At 38.9% G+C, this 19210-nt stretch overlaps 1 protein-coding gene across 2 annotated transcripts in view; it reads right to left on the bottom strand.

Moving 5' to 3' along the window:
• The window catches only part of TRAPPC11 (trafficking protein particle complex subunit 11), a 36982-nt gene that overhangs the window by 8394 nt on the left and 9378 nt on the right, over positions 1 to 19210 (bottom strand). For both annotated transcript variants that reach the window (XM_052661347.1, XM_052661348.1), the window contains exons 8-26: positions 17576 to 17672; positions 15473 to 15606; positions 14677 to 14824; positions 12558 to 12651; positions 11533 to 11612; positions 11353 to 11431; positions 11192 to 11246; positions 10684 to 10829; positions 10139 to 10200; positions 9911 to 10043; positions 9195 to 9325; positions 7809 to 7964; positions 5337 to 5524; positions 5084 to 5232; positions 4778 to 4899; positions 3356 to 3475; positions 2194 to 2259; positions 1929 to 2085; positions 939 to 1050 (exon numbers count right to left, since the gene is read on the bottom strand). In XM_052661347.1, the coding sequence (XP_052517307.1) occupies positions 939 to 1050; positions 1929 to 2085; positions 2194 to 2259; positions 3356 to 3475; positions 4778 to 4899; positions 5084 to 5232; positions 5337 to 5524; positions 7809 to 7964; positions 9195 to 9325; positions 9911 to 10043; positions 10139 to 10200; positions 10684 to 10829; positions 11192 to 11246; positions 11353 to 11431; positions 11533 to 11612; positions 12558 to 12651; positions 14677 to 14824; positions 15473 to 15606; positions 17576 to 17672 (2229 nt within the window). The remainder of the gene's footprint in view (positions 1 to 938; positions 1051 to 1928; positions 2086 to 2193; positions 2260 to 3355; positions 3476 to 4777; positions 4900 to 5083; positions 5233 to 5336; positions 5525 to 7808; positions 7965 to 9194; positions 9326 to 9910; positions 10044 to 10138; positions 10201 to 10683; positions 10830 to 11191; positions 11247 to 11352; positions 11432 to 11532; positions 11613 to 12557; positions 12652 to 14676; positions 14825 to 15472; positions 15607 to 17575; positions 17673 to 19210) is intronic.

Genomic DNA, 19210 nt, shown 5'->3' with positions numbered 1-19210 from the left:
TTACCACCAATTCTAAAACAGTTCATCCTTCCCCCAGTGGTAACAATGCTACCTCTATGGAACGTAGTTTCCACCTGTGCATCTGTGGAACAATTTCTAGACTTGTTCTTCTGTTCCACTGGTGCCCCTGAGCCCTGAGCCCACACCACAGTGATGGCCATAGTAGATTTACGAGTCTTAGAGTCTGAACACCTAGCTGCATCTCTTCTGAGAATTGTGACAATTACTGACATTTGGCCTTTCTATACAAATTTTAGATCCAAGAGTGTCAAGTTCCACAGAAACAAAACAAGCTGCTGAGATCTTGAAGGAAGTTGCACTGAATCTACAGACAGTTTATAATATTAAATCTTAGCCAAGTCCTATCAGAGACTACTTCGTACCTCTCCCATTTCTTTAGGTCTTCCTTTAATGTTTTAAATTTTTATAATTTTTTCCATAAAGGTAGTATGTATCTCCTACTAGATATGTTTCTTATCATTTTGCTGTTACATAAATGATACCTGTTTTAAAAGTACTTTGCCTCGAGGTTTATTATTAATATATAGAATCTGATTTTTGTATACTGATGCTATATCCACAGCAGTCTCGCTAAAACTCTTTATAATTCTAATAATGTATTGGTCCCCTTGGGTTTTCTGTGCAAATAGTCCTACTGACTGCAAATGAGGCCAGTTTCTCCTAATGCGTTTACTGGTCCTGTCGTCAGAATTTGGCTAAAATCTCGTCAGTATATAGATCACAAGCTGTAACAAACATGAATAAAAGGTATCCTTTTCAACCTTTGTGTTTCTGACAAATGGTCAGTGGCAGCATGCAGCTTCTCATCTATTCTACAGGCTGGCAGAAGCTCTCAACTATTAACTGACAGTGACACACAATAAAGGCGTGAGAATCACACAGATAATGGAGAAAAGGCAGGGCGCACACGATCCTACCTCTTCCAGGAGATAATATAATGCCCGGTTGCTACTCCGCCTTCAACATTTCCAGCCGACGGGCATCGCAGGCAGAAGCACTCGCTGGCGCTCTCTCCAGTCTGCAAGACGACTGCAAGACAGAGACTTTATAATCCTCCCATCATTCCATCTATAAACAGAGCACTTTACATCCAAGTAATGTAACAAAGAAAGGACACTTATCAATTTTCTGTATGTTATCTATAGAGACTTGGAGATGTTAAATGACTTTTTCAAGGAAGACAGGTAAACAGAGCAACTAAAATAACCTGCTTATATTTGGTCTTGGGCTTCCCTGGCAGTTCAGATGCTCAAGAATCTGCCTGAAAAGCAGGAGACCCAGGTTCTATCCCTGAGGCGGGAAGATCCCATGGAGAAGGGCATGGCTACCCACTCCAGTATTCTTGCCTGGAGAGTTCCATGGACAGAGGAGCCTGGTGGGCTACAGCCCATGGAGTCGTAAAGAGTCCGACACAGCTGAGCAATTGGTATTTGGTCTTAAGACTACATCGTGATTTTTTTAAACCCTCAAAATATTTGCCCTTATAATCCAGTTGACCACAATTCGGTTGGGCTAACATTCAAACTAGTTTTTATTCCTTTTAAGAAATACAAGAAAGCCCAAAGTACCCTGAACCAGAAAGGTATTATCTCCTCTATAAACTGTTTTACTTTTAGTTGGATGATTTAGAAAACTTGTCTACTTTTCTGTTTTCCAAAGTTTCTTTGATAAACACCTTTTTCCATTTCAAATTATAAACAATAGTAAACATCAATTAAAAATTAATAGGAAAAAAAAATCTATTAAAAATCCAAACAGGAAAAAATACTGTATTTTCAAGTATATTTCTGAGTCACTTTCTTAATGTATCAAGAACCTGATCCTTTAAAACAAGGTCAACTGTAAACGATGCTAATCGTCCCCCCCACTGCCTTCTGCTAGTGAAGGGGAATGAGCCACATTCTCACCTCTGTCCACCTGGGACTCCAGCTGGTCCATGGAGGTCATGGAGGGAGCTAGCTGCAGCTCACTGGAGACGATGGTGAGGGCCCAGGGGGAGGCGCTCAACAGGTCCGTCATGAGCAGGAAGGGGATGTCCGCATAAACCCTTTCCAAGTGCTCGAACTGTCGCAGATGGAGACAAAGGTCTGTCAGGAAGTACACTAGCCCATTTCCTTTTTTCTGTTAATTTCTATCAGCTAAGTGATTTCCAATATGCTTCCCAGGACATACCTTTGTAGAAACAAATTTAACTGCAACGTCAAATGGAAAGACCGTTTCTATTGTTACAGTTTCATCCTGCAAGGAAACGGAAAGGGTACATCAATGGCTTTTCTCAGTCTTAACAAAAGAAGATTACAAAACACAAATCGATTACTGATCAAATAATCCCAACTTAAATATTATGAAACTAGGACCTTTCCCTTAGACAATATTTGTAAAAACCTATGTTGAGAGTCCAGGTTAGCATTGCTAACAAGGCACCTATGGTTGTGTAACGGCTCACCCTGCAGAGCGCTTTCTCATACATTATTTATGGCAGGATCCAGCAACAGCGGGCAGGGCAGGCGCCATCACCATTCCACAGAAGAGGAACCAAAAGTTAAAGACTTAGCAATTGGCCTTAAACCATGACGCCAGTGGTATGAAGCCTAGAATCTGGGTCTTCTTCCTAAGTCCCTTCCTTCGCCTTGGCTCCAGGCGACTAGAATAAGGATGATGATAACAGCAATAAGGTAATATGACATAGCATCACTGTGTGTGGTCAGTCCTGCCTCTCTGCAACCCTGTGGACTGTAGCCCGGCAGGCTTCTCTGTCCAGGAGACTTTCCAGGCAAGAATACTGCAGTGGGTTGCCATTTCTTCCTCCAGGGGATCTTCCCGACCCAGGGATCTAATCTGTGTCTCCTGCATTGGCAGGCGGATTCTTTACCACTGAGCCACCTGGGAAGCCCCTTATAATCGCTGTACACGTACTGTAATGCTCGCAGTAACTCAAGAAACAGATGTCAGTACTACTGTTGCTTTAAGATGGGTGGGCGCGGGGGTGGCGGGGAGTCACAAAGCTAGTAGGTGACACAGGCAGCAGCTGAACGGAATCTGACCCTGGAGTCTGGACTCCTAACCCACGTTCCATCTCCTCTGCCAGGGTCTATTCACAAAACAATGGGCTTTTATTTATCTTTGCTTCCCAGTGACTTTTAAAAGAGCCCGCAGCCCAGACTCTCTGCAGTGACAAAACTAAAAACCCCCAGATCTCTGGGTCTTCTCCTCTGTTGGGCTGGGAGGACGCTATAATCACCTAAGCTGCTTATTTCACAGGTTAACTAAAATAACACGAAATAGGAAAACACTCCACATATGATATTTCCCAAAGTCGCCATGAAAAAAGTACCTTGTGGCACTTGCAAACAATTTCTTTTCCTTCAATCGTTGTATTGATCAGGTAAGAAACATACACAAGAAACATTCTCGAGCCCACTGTTCCACAGCGAACATATAACGTTTTCTCCAGCTGCAACAACATAAAAGTATTTTAATTAATATTACAGAGACTGCCTCCTGATACATATTCTAGGATAATGCTCCCACCTTCCAGAGTTTACTGGACTAACTGGGTAAACACCTGAACACTTTTTTACAGCTGTTCCTGCCACAGCCTCAGAGTGGGGTCATTATCACACCAACTTTTTTTTCTATTATCATTCTCAACTTCTCATGAACTCTGTTTGCTTTGGAAATAAAAATTGACTGAAAGGTTCTTTTACGAAGTTGTAAAGTTTATGTTATTTAGTTATTTTATCAGGCAATGGATTTCCTATATTAGGATCATTTGTTATAAAATCCCTTGTATAAAAACTGCTGAAGATATTTTATACATTTAAATATGTGACACCACCCTATGGCAGAAAGCAAAGAGGAACTAAGAGCCTCTTGATGAAAGTGAAAGAGGAGAATGAAAAAGCTGGCTTAAAACTCAACATCCAGAAAACTAAGATCATGGCATCCGGTCCCACCACTTCATGGCAAAAAGATGGGGAAACAGTGGAAACAGTGACAGATTTCATTTTGGGGGGCTCCAAAATCACTGCAGATGGAGACTGCAGCCATGAAATTAAGATACTTGCTCCTTGGAAGAAAAGCTATCAGCAACCTAGACAGCATATTAAAAAGCAGAGACATTACTTTGTCAACAAAGGTCCATCTAGTCAAAGCTATGACTTTTGCAGTAGTCATGCACGGATGTGAGAGTTGGACTATAAAGAAAGCCGGGTGCTGAAGAACTGATGCTTTTGAACTATAGTGTTGGAGAAGACGCTTGAGAGTCTGTTGGACTGCATGGAGATCAAACCAGTCAATTCTAAATGAATTCAGTCCCAAATAGTCATCGGAAGGACTGATGCTGAAGCCAAAACTCCAATCCTTTGGCCACCTGATGGCAAAGAACTGACTCATTCGAAAAGACCCTGATGCTGGGAAAGATTGAAGGCGAGAGGAAAAGGGGACGACAGAGGATGAGAGTGGATGGCATCACTGACTCAATGGACATGAGTTTGAGTAAGCTCCAGGAGTTGGTGATGGACAGAGAGGCCTGGCGTGCTGCACGCAGTCCATGGGATTGCAAACAGTCAGTCACGACTGAGCGACTGAACTGAACTGAAATATGTGAAATATGTGTATAAAATGTGCATTAGTTAAAGGACTTGTTTAGTCTCAGGATGTGCTGTTAAAATGTGCTAAAGCTGTCTAAAACCCACTCCATATTTAACACTACAACCTGACCCATTTCCTCTGAGTCCCGGCTGGACGAATTCACCTGTTCCCCGGGCTGTAAGTCCCCGACAGGAATGTCAGTGAGCAGAGCCGGGTAGGACTCGTCACACAGTTCTGTCCCATGAAGAGTCACATGCGTTTTCTGAGTTAAATTGGCATCCTGTCCTGAAAGCACAAATGTTGACATTTTAAAAAAACAGAAGATTCAAATGTTGTCCTGAGAATCAACACTACTGCAGAGAGAGCACTCAATCATAACCATTTTCAAAACAGGTTTCCTGAGGTTAACACCGTGATGTTCATTTCATGTTGGATCAACACAGATGAAATTTTAAAAAGAAAAGTTTACCAGGTTTTAAACCAGCAGTGAGCTTCACATCTCTGATCGGGGTCTTCTCGTGGGACTGAACGGTCACAACCAAACAGTACATTTCGTTAGTCAGGGCGGGGGGGTCATGTCGCAGATGGACCGAAATGTTTGGAACTCTGGATATGATCCTTTGGGGGAAAAAAATGCTAGCTAAGTAACTGATCTAAAACCAACAACAAAGGATTCAAAGAAGTGAGACGACCTTCCACGACCGGCCCGCGGCCCAACTCACATGGTGCTCGCCTGGATCACGATGCCGTCCCAGTGGACCTCGCTGTCGGGGAGCCTGGGTCTTCGTTTGAAAGAGCGCGAGGCCTGCAGGGCCTCCTGGGCGGACGCGGCGTCCCCGCCTCCTCCCTGCCAGTTCAGGACCACACACCTGCCCGCCTCGCTGCCCAGAACCAGATCCACGGACGTAATCTGCGAGGAGGAGGTCTGTCAGAGATGCCAGCTCACACAGTTTGTCACCATCCCCTCCCAGGAAGTCTCGGGGTGGGCTGCTGGGCTGTGGCGTTCCTGGGACCTGCGACGTGACACACAGGTCGGAACACCCATTCGGAGAGCCCGGTCTTGGGCTCCCGTTGGCTGGGACACTGGCTAGTAACCCTGCGCCAGGTTTCAACCTCTCCACCTTCACACGAGGACAATAACCCGACTCTCCAGCGGAGATGGGCCGTGTGGCAGTTACCTCAGCACCTGGGGTGGTGCCCGAGGGAGCAGACACGCAAGCAGTGGCTGCTGAGCGAAATTAACGAATGTTCTGGTAACCACTCACCTCCTCTGAACCTAACTCCTAGCTCCACACGGACCTTTCCTGATGACATCAACAGCACAAGCAAGGAAATTTTTTACTAACTGAATAAATGTCCTTTCCACTAAATCTATTTGCAAATATATCTAATAGCATTATTAATTTTGACTTGCATCTCGTAGGCTTCCTTGGGGTAGCTTGCAAAACGGTTTTTAAAAATTTACCTTAGTTTCTCATAAAAAATTAAAACATGACATTAGGGGTTTAGTCAAAATCATGAAGAATTTTTTTAAATGAACAAGCAAAAACTCTGGATACTGGTTTACAGATTATATAATAAACAGATTCACAAAAATTGTTATGGGAATACTAGGGGTGCAGTCTTATGCTTCTGTTTGAGAAATGGTTCCAAGTTCAGATTAGCTTACCTGTCCCATTCCAGCCATGGGAAAGCAACATTTCCTGAGAGGCTTACCCCGTCCTAACCTCTATTCCAGGAAATTTACACTAACTGATTTAATCCTCATGAAACACTAAGAGGTAGGTAACATTATTATTCCCACTTTACAGATGAATAAACTGTGATAAAAGCAGTCAAGTAACTGCCCAGGGCCACAAGCAGGTAAGCTGGAGAGCTGGAACTGAAACCCGTGGAGTTTGGCTCCAAAGTTCATGCTCAATAAAAATGAGTTTCATCATATATTCCTGAAAGACATTTTAATTATTTACATTAAACGAACCCTTTAAAGTACCTATCTTTTTAAAAAGACGCAATCAGCAATGTTTAAACATCACAATGATATCACACCTGAGCGTGAATTATGTCAGATTTTACAAAATATAATTGCTACATTCTAGAATGCTGTGCTCAGTCACTCAGTATCTGACTCTTTATGACCCCATGGACTGTAGCCCGCGCCAGACTCATCTGTCCGTGGAATTTCACAGGCAAGAACACTGGAGTGGGTTGCCATTTCCTCCTCCAGGGGATCTTCCTGACTGAGGATCAAAGCCAGGTCTCCTACATCTCCTGTGTTGGCAGGTGGATGCTTCACCTCTGTGCCACCTGGAAGCCCACATTACAGAAAACATATACACACACATATACAGGATATATATAGTTTAAAATTCCTCAACTGATTATACAGGCATTAAAAATAGGGTTGGTCTCATGTGTTAACAGAAAGTGATGTCTAACACAACACTACCTAGCAATTACTCCTTCGAAGAAAAGTTATGACCAACCTAAATAGCATATTGAAAGGCAGAGACATTACTTTGCCGACTAAGGTCCATCTAGTCAAGGCTATGGCTTTTCCTGTGGTCATGTATGGATGTGAGAGTTGGACTGTGAAGAAGGCTGAGCGTCAAAGAATTGATGCGTTTGAACTGTGGTGTTGGAGAAGACTCTTGAGAGTCCCTTGGACTGCAAGGAGATCCAACCAGTCCATTCTGAAAGAGATCAGCCCTGGGATTTCTTTGGAAGGAATGATGCTAAAGCTGAAACTCCAGTACTTTGGCCACCTCATGGGAAGAGTTGACTCACTGGAAAAGACTCTGAGGCTGGGAGGGATTGAGGGCAGGAGGAGAGGGGGACGACCCAGGATGAGATGGCTGGATGGCATCCCCGACTCAATGGACGTGAGTCTGAGTGAACTCCGGGAGTTGGTGATGGACAGGGAGGCCTGGTGTGCTGCGATTCATGGGGTCGCAAAGAGTCGGACACAACTGAGCTACTGAACTGACTGACTGACTGAATATTATGTATAATATATCCTCACTGACAGGAAACCTATCAAAAAAACCGTAATGAATGATTTCCCTTGCTAAGTCCAAATGGAAGATTTCCATTTTTAACTTAAGAAACTTAAGTATTATGGACATTCTTTCTGATGCATACTCATTATTACTTGTATCATTTAAAATATTTTTTAAACACATTTTATAACTAACCTCAATTTTCTTTCCTACATCTTCAGTTTTTGCAACAAATTTAAATAAAAACTTCCTTGTTTTACCAGGAACTAAACACATCTTGCCTTGAGTCAAATTTTCTAAAACGTCACTTGCTTTGGATGCTTCTTCAATTACACAGAACTGGTTGTATTCCTGAAAAAGACAAGAGTGAGGGTCACGGTTTATGTTTCTTAAACATAAATTTCATGCTCTTGCTTTAAGATTCTCCAATTAATCAGAAGGACTCCTTGGGTAATGGTTTGTAGTTGAATAAAACATACTAATCCTCAAGTGACCCAGGCTTGCTCCTGCCCTTGCTCTCAAAACGCTTCTATTTTAGTGGGGTTGACATACACTAAACTTTCTCAGGTTCGCCAAGATGCTAAGAATATTGAAATTCAAAAATGCTTGCTGGTTAACAGCACAACATACTTTCTGGGTCACCAGAAAATTAGAAGTGGGCTTATAACTGAAACAGAATATAATCAAGCACTTGCCTACGTCATACTACAAATATGTTCAAATGTGAGAAATATACTGTCCCAATTCTGTAGAAAAAAGTTGCTTATTTATGGGCGCCATACAGTGTTTGAACTATTTGAGAAGTTAACTGTGATGCCCCCAAAGGAATGAAACTAGAAGAGCGCACGTTTACACATTTACTTCATATCCATCTATTCCACTTTCATTTCTTTAAAATCAAAAAGATAACAGTTTTATGTTGTTAAGTCGCTTCATTTGTGTCCGACTCTATGCAACCCCATAGATGGCAGCCCACCAGGCTCCCCCCGTCCCTGGGATTCTCCAGGCAAGAACACTGAAGTGGGTTGCCATTTCCTTCAACGCATGAAAGTGAAAAGTGAAAGGGAAGTCGCTCAGTCATGTCCAACTCTTAGCGACCCCATGGACTGCAGCCTACCAGGCTCCTCCACCCATGGGGTTTGCCAAGCAGGAGTACTGGAGTGGGGTGCCATTGCCTTCTCCAAACAGTTTTATAATGAAAACCTAATACTAATGTGAAAATAAAACAAATGCTTTTGAAAATCTAATCACACTCATTCTAAATATATCTTATTTGAAATTTAAGTTACATATTACAAAACTTGTCTCTATGTATAGACAAAGTCCATAGGCTTCCTAAGCAAGAAGTGAAAACAAAAATTAGAATAGGAAAACTGTAAAACTTGCATTGTGGACACAGAAGTTGAAAATTACAAATACATTTATTTTTAGATAGACTGTATCATACACCTAGTAGTGAGAAATCTACTAAGACCTAAAATTCACTAAGTTCATTTTACTTTATTTAATGCAAGTTATGATACAACAGATACATGGTTAAAAAAAAAAAAAGACCACACACACATTAAAAGATACTATTACCTGATTATTAAAGCTGATACAGAGCTTAGAAAACCGAATGGGATGTGGACAATCAGCCTTCAGATAAACATCGAACTGCACAGGAACATCGACATGAAAACTTGGAGCGTGGAACTTGGCTTTGCATTGCACTAGAAACAAAACAAAAGGGGCCAATTCAGACACCACCAGACGTGCTAGCCCCACGCACGATATTCTCCGACCTACATCTGCTCTTCAGAAAGGAAACATCTCTACTGATTATTTTAACTGACTTCTGAACTTGAAGCATTTCAACAGACAGAAATGCAGTTCACTCTTTAAAAAAATATTTAAATCAACTCTACCTCCAAAACCTCTTTAATTTTAAAAGCATGCTTGCTCCTGAAATATAACTGACATATGATTTTAAAGAAAAAAGAACCATTCTGTTATTTTTAGCTTATTTCAAAATACCTGCCTAGATAGGAAAGCATAAACCTTTTAAATAACTGTTTTTTCAAATAACATCTGAACTAAAAATGAACACAGCAGGAAATTTTAAGATCTAAACTAAGTATTTAAAATTCTGACCATCTTTGTATGTCAATGCGGAAAGTAAAAAAAAAAAAAAAATTAGTTTATCTACAAAATGACTGTATTTGGAAAATTCTTTGACTTGTACTATTCTGCATCTATTTATTTCTTAGAAAATGGACAATTTCTCTAAGATAATACTATAGATGCTGGTTACCCACCAAATGGCACAAAGTCTTGTACGCCTATTGTGAAAACATTGCTGCCAGCCAGAGAGATTCGGTCTGCCCACAGCTTCTGAGCAGTTTTCACAGCTAAGATATCACAGTCAGGTTCAGGATCAGGACTTTCATTCTGCACCAACATGGAGTTAAACGTTTGTTCAGCTAGTTGTAAAAAAAATACACATATCCAGATACAGATTTTATATATAAAGAGTTCCAACCTACCATTAAAACATTTATGAGGTTTTTTTCTATCCGAGATTTCTGGTCATCTTTCAGCGTTGAAGCTAATAGGAAGGAAGAAGCAAAAAATCAGAACTACAAGACAGGCAAGTAAGCCCATGACCCCGTACAGGTATTAGTGGGGTAAGCCCCAAGTAAGCCCAATACTACCCCCCCCCCAACAGGTATTAAAATACTGTAGATAAATCTCTCTTCTAAAATGGCTAAACACAATTCCAGAAAACTGATAGCTCAGCTTTCTAAGTCAGCCTCAACACTTTATGTATGTGCACTGGAACTCTTATGTGAAAAATTACTTTACACCATAATTTGAAAAGGCAGAAGAAATCTGTTCTTCTCAACTACAGTAGGACCTTCAACTGTGACAAGTTCCATTAAAGTATAAACCTCTTCTCTCAGCAAAGTGACCAGCAGGTGATACAAGTACTATCAGATATTTGATACTGAATTCTTCTTCCAACTATAAGAACCTTAAAGAGGCTCTGTAGTTGTTAAGATTCCAGATTTTACTGAAGGAATGTTGTTACCTCTGCCAAGGAGTTCCAGGGAGTAAGTGATGTAATCTTTCAGCTGGGCCATGAGGTAGGAACACTTCAGAGCCGTGGTCAGTATAGACGTGAGCAGGGTCCACCACCCTTCACTCCGATAATCACACATCACGTAATCTAGCAACCTGATAGAGGACGACACGTCAGACACGCCAGACACGCCAAGCCAGCCTCACAAGGCAGTGCAGGAAGAGTTCATGCAGAAACTAAAAGAAAATGCTTTACTCGTTTTATATAAACTTCAGAAAAATCTTCCTGAAATAGCTCAACAGGTATTTTCACATTAAATAAATGTGAGGTTTGCTAAGACTCAGAAAAAGACTGTACCAATAGGCATTACTTGAAAATATAAAAAATCACATAAATGGTGTTTAATACAAGTGGGAATAAACACGGAAGTAATAAATCCTCCAATACAAAATTCCGTTCTCATTTAGCTGCAAGGGAATCAGAATGCTTACAAAAATAAATAGTGAACAGGACTCACTTCAAAGCTTTGGTATAATCCTTTGCATAGTAATATTCCTCTCCCATTTGAACCACTATAAAGGAAACAAAGACTGCATGAATGTAATCTGAAATCTTGTATGAACGTAATCTGAAATCACTCAAAGTCGCATGAAGTCATGGCATGTCAGGGATACGTACTCAAGTGACTCTTCATTCTTGGACACTTATATTTCTTAAACTGTGCAACAGCATTGCTCAGAAGAGTTATTATTACTTCCTGTTGGGAAAGATAAAAAGTGTGAAACATTCCAATAAAAATAATCTAATGTTTTCCCTGAAAATACAGTTTGTGTTGAGGGAGAAAAAAAAAAAACTCACGGAGTGAACAACACTTCTCTCCTTCAGCTGAATGGCAAGAATCCCCACCTTCTCTTTTTCGGGATCCGAAAGATCAAAGCCTGTGTAAGAGAGGACACAGCCCATTTCAGATAGCTCATTGAACACAGATCCTCCACACGGACATCGGATGTGTGCACTCCTTGAGGCCTTTACTACAATGTACTTCAGACTCTTCAACATTCTAGAACTCTGAAGAGTCTAAGAGGCGGCTCTATCAGCATGGAATCTTCGGTGTGGCCTCTGTTCTGAACGGTGCGATACTGAGCTCAGTACTCTTTTGCTCAGTGGAAACGACCACCTCAAAAGTGATATATAAAAAAAAAAGTGATATCAATATCATTCTCTAGATAGAATACATTTCCTAGAGACCAAAGTAAATAATTTCTCTCTTTTTAACTTTTTATTTTGCATTGGAGCATAGCCAGTTAACAATACTGTGACAGTTTCGGGTGAGCAGGGAAGGGACTCAGCCATACGTATACATGTATCCATTCTCCCCCAAAGTAAATGATTTCTTAACACTTAAGGTTTAATAGCCACAGAAATTGCTCTAGTTAAGTGTGAATAAAACAAGAAAGATGCAGAGAAATTATTTTTAAGGTAGTACAAGTAATATTTTAAAGTGTCAAATATAAAAATTGGCCACAGTGGCTTATTAAATTCTTTCGTTTAAGACAACAAATGTCCAAATGTGTTGATCACATCATTAGCTATGTTACTCTTAAGATGCAGTGACAGAAACAACACATTCTAAAAAAAATCTTAAAAAAATGTTTAGAATCTAAAAAAGGCTGAATATACGTATATGTATAACTGATTCACTTTACTAGACAGCAGAAACACAATACTGTAAATTAACTGTACTTCAATTTTTAAGAATGCTTAAAAAGCAAATATTTCTACCTCAACATAATTTGTTATACTAATGCAGCCAAAGGAAAAATTAGATAGCAATCTCTTGCCTTTCAAGGTTGACAAAAAAGGAAAAAGGAAAAATTATTTACTGAGTATTCCTTGTCGCCATGATCGTTGTCCATAGAAGTCAAGAACGCCTGCTTGCGTTTCTAAGGGATCAGGGTTGGGATACGTTACAGAAGCCTGTAAGTTAAAACACAACCCTGAGTAAGTTTACACAACCTGTCACTAACCAACTCTTCCCTAATCATTGTCAGAATAAAAGAGCTTTCGTAAATACAAACCACACAATTAAATATCAAAGTTGTGACTATTTTCACACAAACTGAACTTTCACAAAATTAAACAAAAACTGTTTAATATTGGATGTGGGTGTTCTCAGTTGCTAAGTCATGTCCAACTCCTTGCAACTTCATGGACTATAGCCCGCCAGGCTCCTTTGTCCATGGGATTTCCTAGGCAAATGGGGTAAATTTCCCTGGGAGGGATCAGGTAGTGTCATAAAAATAAACCTGAATAAACCAACCTGACTCTAACAAATGATTTAATAATAACTAACTTCTCTACATTTTCTTTTTATTTATAAACCAGTAAAAATATATTACAAATTAAACTTGACAGTTAAACCATATATATTTTTGTGCAAATAAAAATGTTATCAGAAGTTTTCTAAAGAAAGATATGATTTTCTTTTATTGCAAGTGTATTAAGTCCTGGTATTGGTGGAGGAAGGATATTTTTGGCACCAGGGTTCACAAATTTACGCTGCTTTCCTTTTCTTTTTAATAACCTTTTACCCTCTGAAACCAAAACATAATAAGAGTTTTTGTTGAAAAATAAAGAAAACTTCCAAAAGGAAAAAAATTTAATTACCTGTAGACCTACCACCACTATTAACAGTGTGTGCATTATTCTTCCAGATTTTATATGCGAATGTTTGCTTGTCATCAGCTAACATAATTTTTCAACCTACTTTTTTCTTTTAAATACATTACCTGTATCTCACCATATCACTGAATATTCTTCCAAAACATTATTTTTCTTTTTTTCAAAACATTATTTTTCATGGCTGCCTGCTATTCCACATTTTAATAGATTCTCTACAGTTGTTTACATTATTATTATTTTGCACTATGGTTAATAGTTTATAAATAATTCTTAAAACTTATCTCTTTAGGATCCCTTATCTGCCTTAGGCTTCCTGAATATGAAATTCTCGGTCAAAAGGTAGGCATGATTATATAATTACTTGACGGAAGTAATCACTTGACAGAAATATCATTTTACACTCAAGCCAGGACTTGCAAATGCCTGTTTATACATATCCTGATGAGACCTAGTTTTAATCGCCTTTTAAAATACTGTGCTCAAATGATAATATGACAAACTTTAAAAATATAAAACATACAATGAAATTATACATCATATACAAATAACATGGTAGAAAACAGTCTCAGTATATTATGATTTAAGGGGAAAAAATTCAAATATTTAAAGTACTAATGTGCAAATTGCTTTTTTTTTCTAAACAGTTTTTTAAGTAGCACTGTTGTTTAAATTCCCTTAACTTTAGAGAAGAATTTTGAGATCTTAAATGAAAATAAACTGACATAACTATATGAATGCAAGTGTCTCTATCTATGTATATAAACATACACATACCATGATTTTATTTTAAAAGGTGCTTATGGAGTAACTGGTATTTAAATATAAACATGCAAGAGAAAGGCAATATAAAATGTCAAGTTTAAGAAACTATGCAATTAATACTCTTAAACAGATTCTTTACAGTTTTCCATGGAGGAGAACCCCAGGAAGAGAAAGAAGCCCAATGACGTTCTCTCCACTGGGTCAAAATAAAGCACGTTGCTCAGTGTCCTTCACACTGCAAAACAATGAAATTACAGTGTGGCAAAGACTAAACTGTGGCTTTTATTTTAAAGCAACTTTCCCTGGTCAAAATCACTAACTTATGGCTAATCAAAAATCAGTTCTTCAAAGAAAAATGTCTGCTTAGTTCATAGGTGAAAACAGAGTACTCAGGCTAAAACTGAAAATAATCCTAATTCCTGAAAATATCAACGATAAAAAATCATTATAGGCAAAGGCTTGGAAAAAAAATTATCAACACCAACCAACTCTATCCTCTTTCAAGAGAAGGTTAATAAACTTCCTAATTGCCAGGTAATACAGGAGTTGGTGACTTACTTCATGGTTACAGAGGGCTTTGGCAACCTGTTTCCGCTCCTGGGCATAGTACGCTGCCTGCTGATAATAGAAACCAGGATTCTGAGTTTGAATAGCTGTCAACCCCAACTTAATAGCTTCATCAAATAAATCTCCGAAGGCCTGGAATCTTCAAGGGGAAAAAAAAAATCAAGAAATTTTAAGAGAGAAAAGAAAAAGCAGCTTACTTCTATGAATACCAGTCTTTCATCCTGAAACCATAACCTCAGAAGACTGTATCCAGAAAATGCCACTGGTGAGCTGTAAACTGTGCGGACTGCTTTGTAAATACTAATACACACTAATTGTAGGTTACAGAAAAATTCTCTAAGTCAACTCTCCCATGCTAGCGAGTCTATAAATGTATCCTCAAACCAGATGTCAACATGGTTCCAACCACTCAAATACATTCATGTGTCTGGGAAATATTTCATTTTAGCAATTTTGTCATCAGTCTCAGAGAGCAAATTCCATATCAGTAGGGATATTGTCTATTCACTGCTATATTCTTAGTGTCTGAACACATGACAGAAACTTGATATATATGTATGTGTGTGTGTGTTGAATGAAAGAGATGGGACCAGTAAACACCTGATTCCCATTAAGGAACTGTATGAATCAATATCTGCCATTACACCAAACATACTGGATCGTTAAAAACCTACTTACTGACAAAAATCTTAGTGCGATTTATAACCAAAGTCCATGTTAACTCCATTCCTCCAAATTCTAAGAGTTTGATTTAAAAAAAATTCTGAAAATAAAATTTAAAACATACTGTTTAGACATCCATGCTGCATGCTCAAAAGCCAACTCTGCACTTCCAATTTTTTTCTTACACAAGTCAATATGCTTTCGGAACTGAGCAATTGCATCCAGCGGGGTGTTGTGTTGAAAACACAACCTACAGATCTGCAAGATGTAAGACCAACGCCAAAGTTAAGAAGAAAACCAAACTCAAAGGTGGGTTTATTTAAAAGTTTATAAAATTTGAGACTAATTTTAAAAAAACTACGGAATGTCCCTCTCTGAAGTTCAGCAGAATTGAAGTATAACAAAACTGATTTTCTGTTAGAAAAGTTATCTAAAAAGGTTATGTCCCATCGATTAATGAAATAAAATTATTCACTATTTGTAGTGAATCTATTCTATACCTTAGAAAGTTTTGTTAAGGTATAGCATAAGGAAATATTAAACCCAGTGAAGAGCATAAAGATGGGCAAAAATAAAATATTTCCCACAGGTAACTGAGAAAGGACAGATGAACTTTCAGTTTTAGAACTGTCAGAAAGCAAAAGATATTCTGCAGCACAATAAAAGCATAGCAGCCTCTGTATCAAAGGATTACAGAAATTCTATACGCATGTAGGGTAAATAAAAAAAAAAAAAGAAACAAAGCCTAAATTTATTTCTACATGCTTACTGTTGTGGCTTGGTCACTCAGCCATGTCCAACTCTTTTGCAACCCCATGGACTGTAGCCTGCCAGCCTCCTCTGACTGTGGCATTCTCCAGACAAGAATACTGGAGTGGGTTGCCATGCCCTCCTCCAGGGAAGCCTCAGGGATCGAACCCGTGTCTCCTGCTTGGCAGGCAGATTCTTTACCACTGAGCCACCTGGGAGGCTCACATACTTATTAGCAGTTTTGATTTTATTTTTTAGGTAAAAAGGAATAAATGAAAAGTCATTCTCTCATCCATCCCTGTCCCTTGGGGATCCAATTTCCGCCTCTAAAGGCAACCAGCTCCTGGCATTCGTGGTATAGTCTATGCTCAGACAAGTACGTGCATGCATTTACACGGGAACTATTAATACTATTTTCATACAAATAGCATTTCACTAAATATACTGTCTGTGCCTCACTTTTTTCACCTACCAATATATTTTCAATATCATTCCATGTCAATATGCGGAGCTGCCTCATTCTTAATAGTTGTGTATTTCATTGTTCGGAGTTGTTTATGTTGACCAATCACTTACTGCTGGGTTTCCAATCTTTTCTTATTACAAGATGCAATAAATATCCTCATACATGTGATTTGTGAGTCTTAGCACAGACGTGGGATAAATTTCCAGAAATGGAATTGCTAGGTCAAAAGGAATGTGCAAATTTAAATCTTCACAGTCATTATAAAAAAATAGTTTCTGTACAAGGTGTACCAATCTACACTTACACGAGTAATGAATCAAGTGTCCATCTGCCCTCACGCCACTAACCCAGAGACAGCCTCTTTAAAAGATGAGTGCAGAAAGATGGGAAGCACAGCACACAGCCTCTCTTACCTTCCAGAGGTGTCTACTTGGACCATATACAATCTTAAAGCGCTCACTTAACAGATATAAAAGTTTTCTCTAGAGGAATAAGTACACTTTTTCAGGACCTATGCCATTACACCAAGGAAGGCTTACCCAGTTCCAATAGACTGCATCTTTTAAAATTCAGTACTAGAGGCAGCTTTCTTCTCACTGTCTCCTGTGCCCACTTAAAAACAAATGACCCTCCTGGAGGAGTTTTACAAAGATAAAACTGCTCTAAATGAGAACTCTGGGACCCATAGCTCACAACCAAGCACTACAATTAGGCTGCTAAGAACCAGGGCAGCCCTTGATAAGGGACATAAAGGAACAGAACACAATTAACCACCTGGAGAAGGGCATGGCAACCAGCTCCAGCATTCTTGCCTGGAGAAGTCCACAGACAAAGGAGCCTGACGGGCTACGGTCCAGGGGGGTCACAGAGTCGGACATGACTGAGTGCCTAACACAATTTATCAAGTGATCGCTTTTCAAAGCAAGTGACTAATCAGGATTCTCAAATCCTAAGTGGACAATCCCATATTTAAAGCCAAATATTCCTTATTCTTGGAAGTGGAACTATTACCTTGTAGTTTATAAATCCTGCCATGGTCTTAATTTCCAGAATGTTAGTTTCATGGGCTCTCAATTCGTGTACAAGGTTATAGGCGGTCCTGTAATTCCTAACATAAACATGGGGAAGGCAGTTAAATGATGCTGGTTGATTTTAAAGAAAAATTCCTATCAGCAAAATTACCAGAAATAATGGAGTCGACATTTACTCAACATGTCTTAACACTCAATAGCTTCAGTAACAACATACACAGATCAGTCTCTGATGTCCTGGAAAATGACACACTGATTCGTTATGTGTGGGAGGAGTCAATGTCTTTCCACTAAGAACAGAACCCACGGTACATTGTTCGGTCACTAACATCTGTCTACAGCTGACAAGAAATAAGTTGGAAAAACAAAAGTAAAGTGGAAAATTGACCAAGAGTTACATGGCAAAATTAACATTCTGTTAAATAACAAGTAATTTTTAAAAGCATCATTGTTGAGCTCCTCAAACAGACAGACATTGTATGAGCAAAGGAGACATCAAGACAGAGATGGTCAGCAGCTTTAAAGCCAGCTTTCTCTCCACATGAAGCGGGAACCACTGGTCTAGGGCAAGGGCTCAGTGGAGACAGCCTCAGGGCAGCTAGTGCTTAAGGAGAGAACACGGTGAGAAAGCGAAGTCTGACAGAAGACAGAAGGTAATGAGGAAAATCGCAGTCTTCTCCAAAGAAAACTGCGCCTGACTTCTCCAGGTAACAGCTTTTTTCCCAGCACTGTTTTCGAACAGAATTAGAATTGAAGGTGTTTCACTAATACCATGGACAATAAATAAACTACCTTTTAAAACCAGCTAAAACTATATATGAAGTTGCTGAGATTTATGAAACACGATTTGGTGTTTAACACCTCATCAGAAACAAACAAGAAAAGGTTCCTGCAATATTCTTCTGAATGACGGACTTAAGATTTTTCTCTATTCCACTCCCAAGTAGACTTAGTCCTTCCTCAATTTTAGGGTATAAAGCTGGTTTTTATCCTTTTGCTACACTGGCACTGTCAATCTTAAAAAATTCAGTTAAGCTAGAAAGAGATGTTTTACTATATTGTGTGTAGCAAAATAAAAGCATAGGGATAAAATATCTAACCACTGCCAACGCCTCTGCAACTATTCTTCAAAGTGCTAAACAGAGCCTTTGAATAATAGATGATGCTACTGGCAGATATTATAAACTAAAAACAAATTAATTAAAATAAAATCAGAGTTGAATTGAATAAATGTACTACACACCTTAAAAAATTCAGTTTGATTCAGATAATGTTCAGTACATATTAAACTTTGAAAATCAGTCTTAACACGAGGGTTTTACTGAGTATACAAATGAGAAGCAGGCAACAAGATGGGAAAAATTTTAGTACTCTATTTCTTTAGATCATGAAATTAATTAAATTAGAACAGAAAGCTTTTTAATACTATAAAATTTACTTCTGATAATAAAATGGATATTTTTCCAAAAAATTCAAACATTATATTCCATTTATCTCTAGAAAAATTAAAGTGAATATTACGAACCTGAATCTAACCAAGATAAACATTTTAAAAATTAAAGTTTGGTTGTGATTCAGAAATTGCTCTTAATATGTTACTGTTAAGAAATCTAGT

Source organism: Budorcas taxicolor, chromosome 24 (assembly GCF_023091745.1).
Source record: "Budorcas taxicolor isolate Tak-1 chromosome 24, Takin1.1, whole genome shotgun sequence".
Taxonomy (NCBI): Eukaryota; Metazoa; Chordata; class Mammalia; order Artiodactyla; family Bovidae; genus Budorcas; species Budorcas taxicolor.
This window is presented reverse-complemented; position numbering and strand designations above follow the sequence as displayed.